This window comes from Hyla sarda, chromosome 3 (assembly GCF_029499605.1).
Source record: "Hyla sarda isolate aHylSar1 chromosome 3, aHylSar1.hap1, whole genome shotgun sequence".
Lineage (NCBI taxonomy): Eukaryota > Metazoa > Chordata > Amphibia > Anura > Hylidae > Hyla > Hyla sarda.
Genome location: NC_079191.1, coordinates 74401594 through 74418580, shown reverse-complemented (window position 1 = coordinate 74418580; position 16987 = coordinate 74401594). Strand labels below are relative to the sequence as shown.

Genomic DNA, 16987 nt, shown 5'->3' with positions numbered 1-16987 from the left:
CTGTCTAACTTTTTTATGGCTTTCAAGAGGGTGCTCTAGGCGGCTGCCTATTTTGCCTATAGGCAGAGCCTGCCCTGCCGACAGATGCACAAGAACAAGTGAGGATCTCATTGATAGGCACATGTTTAATGGACCTTCACATGATTCAGCCAATAGCATTCCCTTTAATCAACCAAATTAGAGTTCATAGGAATGCTCATTTCTGATACTTGACCCATTAAAAAGGGCCAGAGATCAGCCATGAATGATCATTGAGTAGCTGTCGGCCCACGAAAAAGGGGTTCTAGTTGGGACATTTTGAGTAATTTTCGTAATTATGCATTTTGAGGTTTTGAGTGTGGCTGTAAATATTATACAGTTATTGTTCCATCTCTACCAATAAACTTAAATATATAAGCCCAGATTGATCAGACTGTGGAGTGATTTTTCCACCACAACCAATCACAACTCGGCTAATGAGCGCTGGTAAACTGAAAGCTGAGCTGTGATTGGCTGCTGTGGGAAAATTGCTAAATGTTTTCTCTCACAGAATTTGATAAATCTGGGCCATAAACTCTAAGTTAACATTTTATCGGCAATCCACAGGATAGGCAATAAGTGTCTAATGATTGAAATCTGACAAGTGTCCCCCCCCCCCCCCCCATTAATCAGAACACATGGGGTCCCCTTTGCAAATAAGAATGGACCAGCATCTAATACTGTATAGTTTAAATGGATCAGCATTAAGTTGTAGTTGCAGGATAACCTTTTTAAAGAGTCAATTGGCTTCAAATATGTGTATTTCCACTGCTGGAAATAGTCTGAGCCCTTCAGTGAAATTCTTGACCTACAGTATGGGGTTCGTTGGGTTTCTTTGTGAAAAATAAAGCTACTTGTAATGCTAAACTTCCCATCACACCTGATGGAAATAAAAATGAGCCTTCAAAGTTATTGTGAACACAGTCTTATGTGTATAATCTACAGGCAAGGACAAACAGGTAGCTGGCACTGCATTATTGGTCCAATTACCAGTTGCCCAATCTAAGGCTCATACTGGTAAACGGTAAGTCATATACCCGGAGGTGGTTTTCAACATAATAGGAAAATCCGTTAAAAATATTCACAAAAAAACAAACAAAAAAACTTTTGGCAGTCAATCCCACAAAACATATAGTAGGTGCAGGACGGTAAAAGAACCAGATGCCTGGAGACAAAAATATGTGAACTATTACCTATTTTTACCCTCGGGCATCTTCTTCTTGTACCATCCTGCACCTAGGTTTTGTTTTGATGACCCAATAATAAAATTTGTTTGGAATTGAATGAAGGGGTGAGTGACATGTTCTTCTAGTTTTATGCTTATATGTATGATGTCGTTGAATTTGGCAAAGAAGTGAACTTTACCAAAAAGTAGCTGCTAATTATAGATGTTAGACAAAAACATTAGCCATTTTGATCGAAACAGAAACCGTGCCGATGGTTTCTATCTTGATGCCATAATCGTGTTGCTTTGTTGTCGTAATTTCCCCTACGTAGTGGCGATATCTTTGGATTGCGTTGTGTCATGTGAAACTCGACCACACATTACCCACAATGAGGGCGAAACTGTGATATCTTATGAAAACATATTGTGCAAACAAAACAGGTAGCATAGAGAGGAGGTTATATTCGTCCTTCAGAATGGGATTCTAGTAGATCAGGAGAAGCACACAGAGCTAGCTGGGACCTTCAACAGCTCTCCACCATGTCAGTCACAATGTGCCAAACCATGGGCTTTGTAGTCTCAGCCTTGGGCTTCGCTGGCATCATTGCTTCCACATGTCTGGATATGTGGAGTACACAGGACCTTTATGATAATCCTGTGACTGCAGTATTTAACTACCAGGGACTATGGAGAAGCTGCGTACGACAAAGTTCTGGATTCACAGAGTGCCGACCCTACTACACCATTCTTGGGTTACCAGGTCCACTTATATTTTTTATATATTTTTTTTATGTTTTTGATTATAATTGTATATATGTTGTATTTTTTGTTTTTAGCATTAAGCTATTAGATGATATTAAATATAATATAAATGCAAAGTAATATTTTTTAAAATATTTTTTAATAATTTTATATGAAAAGGATAGTTTGGAATTATACTGACACTTCAGTTTAGTATGTTATTGAAATGGTTTTGGGACAGCGTAGATCATCTCTTGAGGGACTGCTTTGATAACATTTATTTTTATATTCTATCATTGTTTTAAAGCAATTATGTGTTAATTTTGACTATTTAATCTCCGATCATTAATAGTTGCAGTCGCAGTATTAGTCACACTCACATTTACAAGGTGTGGTAGAGAAGAATTGGCATAGTAAGAGTTGAGATAATAAAGTGGTCAAACGTCATTTTATATGTCTCAAGATTCACTTTACATGTTTCAAGATTCAAGTGCGATTCTAGGTGCCTTCAGAAGCAAGGATGTCGTTGAGAATTATTCAGATAAAATTTTTAAATGAGAAAACTTGTTCATTTTTCAAAATATATTTTTTTAAAATGGCGTTTAGTTGATTGGCTTTCAAGTGCTGATAAGAATTTGCGCCCTGGTTGTGAATTTGTCCTTTTGTTCTACACACAGAACACATCTTATCACCAGCGATTCAGGTGTGCTGGACCTTATCAGACAGATGAATAATTTCAATGCAGTCCACACCCTGCCTGTGAATACTGGCACCTGATAGGAATGATAAGCCTTCTTTCACTCAAGGGTTGTACTAAGATATATTTTACTAGTCATATACATGAAAGGTGGATAATCCACTTCTTATAGAAAAGTTAGTATCTTATTTGAAGGAGACTGTATAGTGGAAATGTTGCCTTGTTGCTTTTATGTTTTGTCATTTACATACATCGGTTATTCTATATTATAAGGTTGATTATTGAACATATATATTGCCAAAATACCAAGAATATATGTAATAAAGTATGATGACGTGTCTTTAGGTGGCCATTGATATAAACCAAACAATGGTTCTGTTGACAGCTATATTTCCTAAGAACAAGAGGATTGGATGCGTTGAAAGACAACATGTCCAGCGTTTTACTCCCCTAACATCTACCATTGGGGGAGAGTTGGAGGCCTCCCTAAACATTAGATGATCAACCAAAATTGTTGGGTTTGGCCAACATTACTGTCTTACATTTATTCTTCATCCACCAACAGCAAAAAAAGGACAAAAACGTAACCTATCTTAACCTTACGTAAAATGTTTGTTCTTTTTTCAGTGAATCCATTTGACCAACATTAACCTAATCTGTATGGCCAGTTTAAGAATGAATACCATTCTATAGACCCTGTCATGCTTTAATAAGAGGTAGGGTGCCAACAAGCTACTCCATGGTATTTAGATGCAGCACTAGGTCATTGAGCTGGAACTTTGTTTGTAATCTTACCCACTGTATACTAGTCAAAAAGGGCAGAGTGAAAGGATAAACCAGAAATAACAAGACAATTCCTCCAATTGTAGGTTTGTTGGATAAAACAGTTTACTATTTAATTTACTACATATATTGACATATATTTTAAAAATCCCTTAGGCAAATGCTTTTAGGTTACAAGCTGCCAACAGAAGTCATCGAATATTTTATAAATACAAAATAAATAAATCCGAAGCTTCAAACAGAGCTTAAAATAAAGGCATTACAAATGCCAGTAGGGTCCAACTTTACTCATAGAAAGGTAGACTTAAAATGGTTATTCAATAAACAATTTTCATACCAAAAATTCCTAAAAGGTTTCTTATAGTTGTCTTAAAGTAAAATGCAATGTTCTTTCAAAATAAAACAAACCTTCTGTTTCCATGTACCCTTTTGGTGCTGCTGGTAGTTATTGGGGCCAGGCCCTAGATAGAATCAATCTCCTTCCGCATCTAGCATCGGGATATGCACCTTGCTATACCCGATGGCACCATACTACGGAAATTAATGTCACAACTCTTTATTGAATCTTTTTTAATGAGTTTAAATATGCAGTAAATTATTTTCAAACATATTTAACATTTTTAAAAACCTGCATGGTTTTGTTACAACAATCCTTTGGAGTGGTGACATTGGGATTTTAGTACTCTCACAGTCCAGACTTATTCTTCTACATAGCACCTGTTAAGCCCTATGCCAACTTTCTGTGTTCCCTCTTGGGCTCCTTGCTGCTAGAGACGGAATTCCCCTAACAAGAGGGGAATGGGCAGCAATTTGTAGGAAAGTAAAACACCTAGTGGCCAAAACTTTATACTTTTTTTTGCCCACTTTCTGTGTTCCCTCTTGGGCTCCTTGCTGCTAAAGTCGGAATTCCTCTAAAAAGAGGGGAATGGGCAGCAATTTGTAGGAAAGTAAAATACCTAGTGGCCAAAACGTTATACCTTTTTTTTTTACTGGGTTAAACAGTATATCAATTTGGTGAAGAGTTGTTTTAAACAACAAAATAGACATATTGACCCCGATTAATCAACATGTTAGGATACAAATGTGCTTGATTCTTGTCTCAAAAAGATATCAACCAATCACAGCTCATTTTAAGAAATAAAAAGCTGAGATGTGATTGATTGTAATGTGCCTAAGACAAAAATGTTTTTTTTTTTTGTATCAGACAAATTGATAAATCTGAGCCATTATTTTTGTGGTATTATACCTTTATTATAAATTGGGACAGAAGAGTGAAACTCAGTAGCTAAATTGAATTCAAATAACTAGGAAAAAAGGAGAAAAAGGACATGGGCAGTTGAGCCAAACTTTATGCTGGAGTAGGGCCTCATTCCATGTTTTCAACAGGACAAAGTTTTTTCATGGCCTGGTTTTGGTAAAATTTCCTAAGGATGGTTTTCTTTTAATCTGCCCCTGCAATTTTTAAGCCAAGGACAGAAGCTCTAGTTGGAAGAAGAAGTTTAAGTCTTTCTTTTATATTTCCCATTCCTTTTGAATACACTTTTGGCTTTGGCTCAAAAACTGCAGTGGCAATGGAAACCCAACCTATGATGAAATATAAAAATCTCAAATGATGTCATCTTATGGTTCTAACTTATGGTTCTAAGATAACCTACTTTTAGGAACTATTTGCTGTCACACTGAGAATATCTTAGGGCTATCAACTAATTGTAATGTCTTTCTCTTTACAGCTATGTTCCAGGCAGTCAGAGCTTTGATGATTGTAGGAATAGTACTTGGGGCAATTGGATTACTTATTTCCATCTTTGCCCTGAAATGTATCAGGATTGGAAGTATGGAAGACAGTGCCAAAGCCAATATCACTCTGACATCTGGAGTAATGTTCATTGTTGCAGGTGAGAAGGTTGTTTTCCGTGCTCGATATTTCTCTGTTTTGAGCTCTCTGTTCTTATACCTCCTGATGGATTATATGGTAGGAAATAAAATCAAATACCTAAGTGGGGAACACAAGACTACAATAGAACTCACACTATTGTGTCAAACAACATAGTCCACATAGAAAAAACACAAGTATGCACAAAACAGAGCAGCTAATAAATAAATAAATAGATAAATAAACAATAAAACAAATAAATAAAATAAAAAAAATTTAAATAGTAGATGGGGCATGTTGGCCGGTTGTTAATATATCTTTGAAAAGGAACCTAAGCTAACCACCAAGTAAACTTCTCCAGCCTCAGGTGTGTGCATCATGGATTTTGGAGCATGTTGCCTAGTTTCTTTTATTTTAATTTTTTGATGAACTTACTTTACACTACAAATGAGCATTCACTCAAGAATGTTCTATCTAATCCCTCTGCATTTTCAAAATCATAAATAAGTTCTTTGCTTAACATTGAGCAAAAAAGATCTGATTAACTATATTGTTTTTTTGGGTCCATGGCTGAAGATAAGACAACTCTTACAAATCTGTAGAATTCATTTAAAAGTGGTAATGACTGCACATACTTTCTAGATTATATTTCTGTCTTAAAATCTTAGCCGTAATCATTGACAAATGAAATAAAATGAGAACACTTTGAAGGACAGTGGAAAATGTTCCTTCAAGAAAAAAAATTACTTAATTTTAACAATCAATTTATCAGGTGTAACAGGTACAAGGTATATCTCTATAAAGGTCAATGACATTAGGTATGAAATAATGATAAATGTAATAGGACAATCATATGTGTTTGCTAAGCAATATTTCTTTACCCCCACGTTATAGATTAATATATTAATACTAGTATCAATGGTGATACAATGTGTACATTGTACTACAATGTAAATATAGGTTTGGAAAGGCATGTGGATTCATCCATCATATATCAAAAGCAGCAGTGCTTAACATCAAATAATGGAGAAATGGTAACATGGCAAAAATATATAGTGAAAAGTTAATGTAGTTTAATAAAATAAATTCATATTTTACATTATGGTCACAATGTTTAACAGGTATATTATGGTTATAGTATCCCCTAGATTGTTTTACTGATTGATACTGAAATATAATCTTCTTTCTAATCATTTTCCATTTTCTGAATGTAATATTATGTTATTTATTTTATAAATTTTTTTGTACATTAAGGGTGTTTTACCAGCATGTAGAGACATGCTTAATAACAATCCAATGGACTAAGGCAACTATTCACTACAGCTGTCCTATTGACATAAATGAGAGAGGTTTCTAGGCATGCTCTGTGTCCTGTGCAGAGGTCATTCTACAGGGAGGGGAGGCTGAGCTGTGAACATCTACTGCGGAGAGCCTCTATTACCTCTATAATGGTGTCACCTTTCACTGTACTCCTGTCTGTGATAATAGGGCGGACACTGATGAAAAGGGATCTGTACAGAAAAGGTGTCAGCTTAATTTTAGGCTTAGTGGTGGGATTTGAAGACGGCTAGATTTAAAATTTTCGGAAAAGAAAATTTCCCAAAATTTTTAAAAAAATAAGTTTGAGATAAAAAGTTATTTCGATAATAGGATATTTACTAATGACACATTCTATTTAAAGGGGTTATCCAGGAAAAAAAACTTTTTTTTATATCTATCCATCTATCTATCTATCTATCTATCTATCTATCTATATATATATATATATATATATATATATATATATAGATAACAAAGAAATGGTGTAGCACTCCAATTCCAGTTAAAAAATTGTGTATTTATTCACCACATCTCAAAAATACAGCAATGTTTCAGCTCAACAATAGAGCCTTTCTCAAGGCTCTATTGTTGAGCTGAAACGTTGCTGTATTTTTGAGATGTGGTGAATAAATACACAATTTTTTAACTGGAATTGGAGTGCTGCACCATTGCTTTGTTTTAGTATCTGGTTGGCCTTGATCGGGCCTGGGATGCTTGGCACCCACTACATTTTTTCCGAGTTGTGCTGCAATATTTTTTGTATATATATATATATCTATATATATATATATATATATATATATATATATATATATATATATATATATCTCAACTGGCTCCAGAAAGTTAAACAGATTTGTAATTTACTGTCTCTGATGACACCTTTCTTGGAAACTGTCCAGAGTAGACGCAAATCCCCATAACAAACCTCTTCTACTCTGTGCAGTTCCCGAGACAAGCAGAGATGTCAGCAGAGAGCACTGTTGCCATACAGAAAAGAACAACTCAACTTCAGCAGCTGATAATTATTGGAAGGATTAAGATTTTTTAATAGAAGTAATTTACAAATCTGTTTACATTTCTGGAGCCAGTTGATATAAAAAAGAACGTGTATCCTGGAATACCCCTTTAAATGTTGGCAAAGATCGTCCAAGCTGCCTTTTGTTTCTGCCTATTTATTTTTCATTTCTTTATTACCATATGTAGTATTGTTAATTATTTATGAATGCTATATTTTGTCTTTTGAAGGTCTTTGCTCCATAATCGGTGTGTCTGTCTTCGCTAATATGCTGGTGACCAATTTCTGGATGACCACCTCTACCATGTATACAGGGGGAGCTATCAGTGGCATGGGAGGTATGGGAGGTCTCCAGACACTTCAGACAAGGTAATTGTGAGAATTATCTTATCCCCTTTCATTTGAAAAGGGGATAAGATGGGGATAGGATGTTCAGGGGCAGAGTACCCCTTTAAGTTATAAACCTAAATACAAAGCAATAAGACCCACAAGATACAAAAAAAGGTAAACAGGAATTAAAGGCAAAATGACGGCAATCCAGGGGGATATCCAACACACACCCAGAGTGGAGAGCAGCTTGATGTCCAAAAACTTGCATAGTTCTTTAACAATGTTCCTCCGAGTCTCAGGAATGAAGGCATATTTTCCTCTTAAACTCCCTAATACCTTCTCGAAACGTCCAGAAACATTTATCTTATACTCCGCACATGTGTGAAAGCTAGCTCTGAACTGTTGAAACTACTTTAGTGGACTATGCTACAATAGCACCGCCCACTCAGGCCATTTTAGTTTCCGTTACATTACCAATATTAATCTAATTTGAGATATGTGATGTTGTGACAGGGTATGAAATTACTTTAAATTTTAGAGGTTGTTGGCTTTTTTCACCATCTCAATGTGCATTGGTCTGTACACATGGAGAATATACTGTATTTTATCAGATCCTAACAATGTATATTTTGTCCTTGCACTGTAGATACACATTTGGATCTGCTCTGTTTGTTGGATGGGTTGCTGGTGGCATTACATTAGTTGGTGGAATCATGATGTGCATAGCATGCAGAGGTCTAATGCCTGAGGAAACCACGTAAGTCTACTTGTCCATCGAAAGCTTCTCTAGAAATCCATTGTCGTATATATATTATTATCCATTGTCGCATATATATTATAATAGTAGTTCTCTGTCGCTAGACATCATATCCCCTATCCAAAGTATAGGGAATAAGATGCCTGATCGCGGGGATCCCGCCCCCTGCATGCATGTATATGGGAGGGGTTATGGCGGCTGTCAAGCCCCTTCCCATAGACATGCATGAAGGGGGCATGATGTGACGTCATGAGGGAGCGTGGGGTGACTGGAACCCAGCATTCGTTAAGAGTCCCGCCGCTTGGACCCCCGCGATCAGACATCTTATCCCCTATCCTTTGGATAGGGGCTATGATGTCTAACGGTGGAGTACCCCTTTAAGACTTAGGAGTTACTTGGTTCAGGATCCTTTGCTCTTTTGTTCTGGCAGACCTGTACTGCTCTGCATTACAAAGACAACCCATTGACTGGAACAGACATTGTGTAATGTTTAATTTCCCCTGTGTTGGCGCTGCAGAGAAATTAAAGGAAATCTGTCAGCAGTACTTGCTGCTAAGATCTGTAGACAACATTAGATAGCTGTTAAGGTATAACATCAAACTGTACCTGTCATGGAGCGGATGGTGGTGGCCAAACTTAAAATACAATAAAATCAAGTCAAGTGTCAAGGAGGTGGGGCTAGGCTTCTTACGTGCCACATCCTAAATCGCTTGCCCTTATCTACCAGCACCAGTATTTAATGTACAGTTTATACCATGTAACATGGTAACATTGTTCATAAGGTTGAAAAAAGACCAGAGTCCATCAAGTTCAACTTATATCCCAAATGAGTCCCTACTGAGTTGATCCAGAGGAAGGCAAAAAAAAAAAAAAAAAATCCTCTTATAGGTAAAAATTCCTTCCCGACTCCAAATATGGCAGTCATAATAAATACCTGGATGAACATTCTGTCCTATAAATCTAGTATACATAACCTATAATGTTGTTACTCTCTAGAAATGCATCCAGGCCCCTTTTGAACTCTTTTACTGAGTTCACCATGACCATTCCACAGTCTCTTACAGTAAAGAACCCTCGTCTGTGCTGGTGTAGAAACCTTCTTTCCTCTAAACGAAGAGGATGCCCCCTTGTTATAGATACAGTCCTTGGTATAAATAGATCATGGGAGAGATCTCTGTACGGTCTCCTACAGTCTTTATAGATAGTTATTAGGTCACCCCTAAGCCTTATTTTTTCTAAACTAAATAACCCTAATTCTGATAATCTTTCTGGGTACTGTAGTCCTCCCATTCCCCGTATTACTCTGGTTGCCCGTCTTTGAACCCTCTCCAGCTCCACTATATCTTTCTTGTACACTGGTTCCCAGTACTGTACACAGTATTCTATGTGTGGTCTGACCAGTGATTTGTACAGCGGTAGAATTATTTCCTTGTCATGGGCATCTATGCCCCTATTGATGCTCCCCATGATTTTATTTGCCTTGGCAGCAGCTGCCCTACACTGGTCCCTACAGCTAAATTTACTGTTAACTAAGACCCCAAAACCTTTTCCACATCAGTCGTCCCAAGTGTGCTCCCATTCAATACATAATCCCTGCCCGGATTTTTCCTCCCCATGTGCATTACCTTACATTTATCAGTGTTGAACCTCATCTGCCACTTCCCAGCCCAAACCTCCACCTATCCAGATCCATTTGTAATAGTGCACTGTCCTTTATTGTGTTAACCACTTTACAGAGTTTAGTATCATCTGCAAAGATTGCTACTTTTCTATTCAACCCCTCTACAAGGTCATTAATGAATATTTTAAATAGAATAGGACCCAAGACGGACCCCTGTGGTACCGCACTAGTTACAGTGACCCAATCAGAATAAGTTCCATTAATAACCACCTTCTGTTTCCTATCACTGAGCCAGTTACTTACACACATTCTCCCCCAGTCCAATCCTTCTCATTTTATGCATCAATCTTTTATGTTGCACCGCCGTATCAAATTCTTTGGAAAAATCCAGATATACAACATCCAGCCATATCCCCTGGTCCAGTCTGGAGCTCACCTCCTCATAAAAGCTGATCAGATTAGTTTGACATGACCAATCCATCATAAAGCCATGCTGATATGGAGTCATACATTTATTTTTATCAAGATACTCCAAAATAGCATATCTTAGAAAACCCTCAAACAATTTACATACAACGGAGGTTAAACTAACAGGCCTATAATTCCTGGGGTCACCTTTTGACCCCTTTTTAAATATTGGCATCACATTTGCCATGCGCCAGTCCTGAGGAACCATCCCTATCACTATAGAGTCCTTGAATATTAAAAATAGGGGTCTGTCTATTACATTACTTGATTCCTTTAGAACACGGGGGTGAATGCCATCTGTACGGTGTTCATATTAGGACATCATCAGGCATCAGCCAAATAGCCATCGTTCCTCCTCCCTCAACCTCAAAATCTGTCCTCCTTCAGAGTAATCCCGACTCCTCCATCGTACATCATGTTAACCTCTGCCATCCCTCAGCCAAATCTCTCTCCTCCTTCAGACATATACAAAATCCTCCCACATTCTTACACCCTCAGCTCAACCTCCCTCATCCCTCAAACCTCAAACAAACCTCAGTCATACCTAAGACAAACCTCTGTCACACCTCAGACAAACTTCCTCAGCCCTCAGCTCTCAGCCAAACCTCCATCATGCCCCAGATGTCAGCCGAACAGCTGTTAAAGTTTTCCAGCCTCCGTACACTAGCTGCTTAGTGGAGGAAAGCAGTGCATGTGCTCTGAACGGTACAGGCAGCTGTGCATGTGCAGGGTTATGCTAACGCTATGCTCTTAGCGCTGCCTACTTTAGCCCTACCCTGTCAGAGGAGTGCTGCGCATGCGCTCTCAGTTTTCTATGAATCGAGAAAAACTTTACATCAACGGCTGTTCAGCTTATGTCTGAGGCATGATGAAAGTTTGGCTGAGAGTTGAGGGCTGAGGGCGGTTTATCTGAGGTATGACAGTGGTTTGTCTGAGGTGTGACGGAGGTTTGTCTGAAGTGTGACAGAGGTTTCTCTGAGGGTGTAAGAATGTGGGAGGATTTTGTTTATGTCTGAAGGAGGAGAGAGATTTGGCTGAGGAGGAGGTGAGATTACTCTGATCGAGGACGGATTTTGAGGATGAGGGAGGAGGAATGATGGCTATTTGGCTGACACCTGATGATGTCCTAATATGGACACCATATATCTGGACCTGGAGATTTGTCTATTTTGATTTTTTGTAGGCGGCACTGTACTTCTTCCTGGGTTAGACAGGTGTACAGGTGTACCTGTACTGGGGAGTTTACTTTATCTCGTGGTATTTCACCTGGCATTTCATTTTCCTCTATGAATACAGTGGAGAAGAATTTGTTTAATGTATTTGCTTTTTCCTGATCCCCGTCTATAATTTCTTCCTGATCATTTTTTAAAGGGCCTACACTTTCATATTAGACCTTTTTGGTGTTTATATAGTTAAAGAACATTTCAGGGTTAGTTTTACTCTCTTTGGCAATGAGTCTTTCTGTCTCCACTTTTGTAACTTTTATCTGCTTTTTACATATTTTACATTTTTCTCTATAACTTTTTGATACTTCTTTACTGCTGTCCTGTGTTAGTAGTTTAAATGCTTTATTTTTGTCATTTATTGCCCCTTTAATATTTTTATTCATCCAGATTGGTTTTCTCCTAATCCTGACCCTTTTATTCCCATAAGGTGCCATATATACTTGAGTATAAGCCGAGTTTTACTGAAAACGCCCCCCTCAGCTTATACTCGAGTGAACAAAATATAACCCGCTTTAGGCATACCGGTGGGGTGGGGGGGGGGGGGGGGGCTTGGCCGGTCCATCCATCTTCATCTTTTTCCATTTAGTGTCAGTATTCTTGTTTTTGAGGACATTATTCCATTTTATATTGTTAAGGGCTTCTCTGAGTTGATCAAACTTTCCCTTCCTAAAGTTCATGTGGGATACATAACATAATTTTTTCATAGTTTGGACATGTACTCTTGGTTAGGTAGCAATTATGTTTATTTTTTTGTACTTTAGATTTTTCTGTTTGAAAAATGGGAATTCTATTAATTTTTTAAATTACACTTTAATGTTATGTTTACATGGTGGATATTTTGCCGAATGTCCAACTGGGAAATTTGTAGACACTCCACAGAAATCGGGTGCCAGCAGAACATGGCAGCACAAGTTCGTCTACGACAATACATTTCTGAGCGGATTCTGCAAAAAGAACTGACTTGTCAATTCTTTCTGCAGCGGCTGGAATTTGAATTTTCGTGCCAGATGTTTCCAGAATGAAAATTCTGCCGTGTGCATGGTGCAGCAGAATTTCATTGAAAACTATTTTTTACTGGATTACGCTCAGAAATTCCACTGTGTGAACGAGGCCTTAGTCCCCTAGGAAACATTACATGTATTGCAATGTACTGTTATTTTTCTAAAATTATACCTAAACTTTATAATAAGAGTTGAGTGAGCCGAGCCTCCTGAACCCAGAGAGGGGGGGGGGGGGGGGGTCATGGCTCACAAAACTTTCGAACATTGCCAGGTTCTGCTTGCATGAACCTGGCAATGTCCGGGCTCAGCTGTGCTTGCAGCTGACAAACACAGCTCAACCAGACAAGGAAGGAGTAAATTAGCACTAGTTAACTCTTTGGAAGGGGGAGTGTATACATTATACAGCCATCTATATAACAGTATGATGTATACAGTGAACAGAGTGATACTCACCATTTCGTTGCTGGTCGGGTCTCTTCTTGTGTAGCTCCGCCCTTCATGGCGTCATCACTAGAGGCAGGGCTACAAAAGAAGAGGCCTGGAACAGCGATGAGATTGTAAGTATCACTCTCTTCACTGTATACATTATACAGTCATATAGATACTGTATAAAGTATACACCCCCAAGGAGTTAACTAGAGCTGCTCAGCAACACTAATTAAATCTTAACTTGCTGGGCCAGCGCATAATGCTTATCCCAGCAAGGTGTTACAGTAAACCAGCGGATTTGCCGGTTCACTGGGACAAAAGAGTTAACGTTACACTGCCATTCTAAACCGAACACTTTCCGAAAACTCGCCCGATTCTATTTATAATATAATCACGCCCATGTCGAACTTGTTTTCTCTACAGTTACAAAGCTGTCTCCTACCACGTATCCGCCAAAAGTCCAGGCTACAAAACATCAGCGTACGAAGACAAGAGCAAGAAATCCATTTACAATGAGTCTCGACGCAGCGAGGATGGCAAGAGTTTCCCTTCCAAATATGACTATGTGTAACTTCGGGAATTACCTCAAATTTATCTAGAGTGACAGAATGTGTAAAATGCAAATTAAAGAGCCCTGTATTTAGTGACATTACTTTACAAAACCAAGGAGTCATTGCCAGACTGGGAACCAAGTTCAGGCCTCTTTAATTTGTATATGTCAGGATACTGAATGTCACATACATATTATCCCCACTTTAGTATCATTGTGGTTTTTGTATATATTTTATTTTCTGAGCTCTGAAAAAATTATTCTCAATTTTAGGTTTAGGCCATCACAACTATTTACCGTACACCTACAATGGTCCAAACACTCAATTTTTGACAGGATTGGTCGACCATATAATGTGTATGGGGCTTCCCGCCTAGTGGCAGATGTCGGCAAAGGCAATAGTTGGGTATATTAGATTTCAACATGCCCGATCAGTGTTTTTTTGGGGAGATAAGCCTGAGAGATAAGTCTGGGAGTGACTTTTTCAGAAGACATGCAAGTTTTTGTGTGTATAAAGCAGTTCTTCCCAACCAGGGTGCTTCCAGCTGTTGTAAAACTACAACTCCCAGCATGTCCGGACAGCCTTTGGCTGTCCGGGCATGCTGGGAGTTGTAGTTTTACAACAGCTGGAGGCATTCTGGTTGGAAAACACTAGTATAACTAGTCGAAAGAGATAGTTGTTGGTCGTAAATGGACAGCTTTACTTTATCTTTGTGTATTTTTTTACTATTGATATTTTGTTTGTAAAATATAAATAAATAGACACAGTACATAAACATCTTTATTTTTGACTAGTATATTATATTTCATAAACACTTTCAATTAGCGGATATAGCTGGCCCCACAAGATCACCAGCAGCGGCCAAAAATTCCTTCATTGTTTTAAGTTTCCCCAGTTGGGTAGCTATTTGTGCCTCAGTAGCAAATTTTAAAGGGGTACTCCACTGGAAAATATTTTCTTTAAAATCAACTGGTGCCAGAAAGTTAAACAGATTTGTAAATTACTTCTTTTTAAAAATCTTAATCCTTCCAGTACTTATTAGATGCTGTATGCTCCACAGGAAGTAGTTTTCTTTTAGAATGTCCTTTCGCCTGACCACAGTGCTCTCTGCTGACACTTCTGTCCATGTCAGGAACTGTACAGAGCAGGAGCAAATCCCCATAGCAAACCTATCCTGCTCTGGACAGTTCCTCTGCTGACAGAGGTGTCAGCAGAGAGCACTGTGGTCAGACAGAAAATAAATTCAAAAAGAAAAGAACTTCCTGTGGAGCATACAGTAGCTGATAAGTACTGGAAGGATTAAGATTTTTAAAGAGATGTATGCAAAAAATCTGCAAAATGAAGAATTATAGACGGCACTCACCCAAATGGAAGCTTCAAAATAATCTTTATTGAACAGACAGAGTGGCGGTCTCAGACAAATCTTACGAAGTACGGAAGTACAACACAGCTGTTACCTGCATGCTGAGGTCCTCGGCGTTCCTGTTTCTTCACCTGTCTGACACCGCCACTCTGTCTGTTCAATAAAGAATATTTTGATGCTTCCATTTGGGTGAGTGCCGTCTACAATTCTTCATTTTGAATGTTTGGATTCACTCTGATTTTTCTGGACTGAGCACCACAAGTATTGGATTTGCTTCATATTTTCACACCTGTGGCTGCCCACTTGCCGTGGTTGAGCAGTGCCGGACTCTATACCTTTGGTTCGTTAATTTAAAAATCTGTTTAACTTTCTGGCATCAGTTGATATAAAAAAAAATTATGGTAAAATCATAAATAAATTTAAAAAAGAATCCCGTGCCACACCAGGTAATAAGTGTGTCAAAAGGTGTGTGGATACCTGTTAAGGCTATGTTCACTCGGCGGAAATCCCGTGTGGAATTTCGCTGAAGAATTCGGCTAGAAAATCGGCCTAAATTTACTTGACTTCTATGGGATTCCGCTGCCCCATTCACACAGTGGAATTTCCGCATTCCGCAAAATTAGACCTGTCGTTTTGAGAACACAGAATTCCACCGAATTTTAACAGGAATTCTGCAATTCCATTCAGCTCGCTAACTAAAGTTCCTAACTTTGAACAGGTAGATAAAATATTCTGTAGGTAAAATATTCTGATTGTAACTTTAAATCCACAGCTTCAGGGGGTGCTTACTGCTGATCACTGATTCAGTCATTACTCTGTCTTCACTGAACTCCTAAGCTCCCTCTAATGGTGTATAATCCCACCCATCACCTTAAAGCCACTCCTAAAATTAAGTTCACGCCCATCTGACTGATTCTCTAAATTGTCAGACAAACTATAAACCCTCATTTCTCAAGAACAGTAGGGAAAATGAAAGGGGTTCTCCACCATAAGGTGATTTTGGTACTTACCTGCCAGACAGTAAAGGACATGCTTAGGAAGGATGTGTGCTTGTCTTGGAGCTAAACGGCTATATTCTGAGTCAACCATAGTGCTGTGCCCATCTTTTTGTGAACTGGCTGTTTTCTCCAGAAAATGAGCCACCCTATCCATTGAAACACACCTGTGCTCCCTTCCATGCAATAGACCAGTATTTTCTAATCAGGGTGCCTCCAGCTGTTACAAAACTACAATTCCTTGCAGAATGATCTCCCTCCCACCCAGTGTTCACTCCAACCATTAAAGCAAAGGCAGGCTCCCTCTGATCACCTGACTAGTGATGTAATGTCTCGGGACGCACTGCAACCTGGGAAAACCTGAGATGACAGTCATTTTGTATGCTGTTAAAAATAAACAAACATTGGGGCAAAAATCATGGAAGAATTGCAAGGCTACCATCAAACAAAGGTACAGATACTATATTAGGAACTACACTGACTTTACACTGTAAAAAGGTGTGTGATCAGGACACCATTAAATAATATTTAATGACAGTAAAATCCTAAGTTGGCCACAGGTCCTCCAAAACTCACAACTGTCTAAAGGGAATCATTTTACTCTGCCCCCCCAAAAAAAAGTTTTAGGTTG

At 38.4% G+C, this 16987-nt stretch overlaps 1 protein-coding gene across 1 annotated transcript; it reads left to right on the top strand.

The window, feature by feature from the left end:
• Positions 1–1723: 1723 nt before the first annotated feature.
• On the top strand, positions 1724–14543 carry CLDN18 (claudin 18). Its single transcript, XM_056563099.1, has 5 exons — positions 1724–1943; positions 5135–5299; positions 7846–7984; positions 8592–8702; positions 13871–14543. The coding sequence occupies exons 1-5, from the start codon at positions 1724–1726 to the stop codon at positions 14016–14018; spliced, it is 783 nt and encodes a 260-aa protein (XP_056419074.1). The 3' UTR covers positions 14019–14543.
• The last annotated feature ends 2444 nt before the right edge of the window (positions 14544–16987 follow it).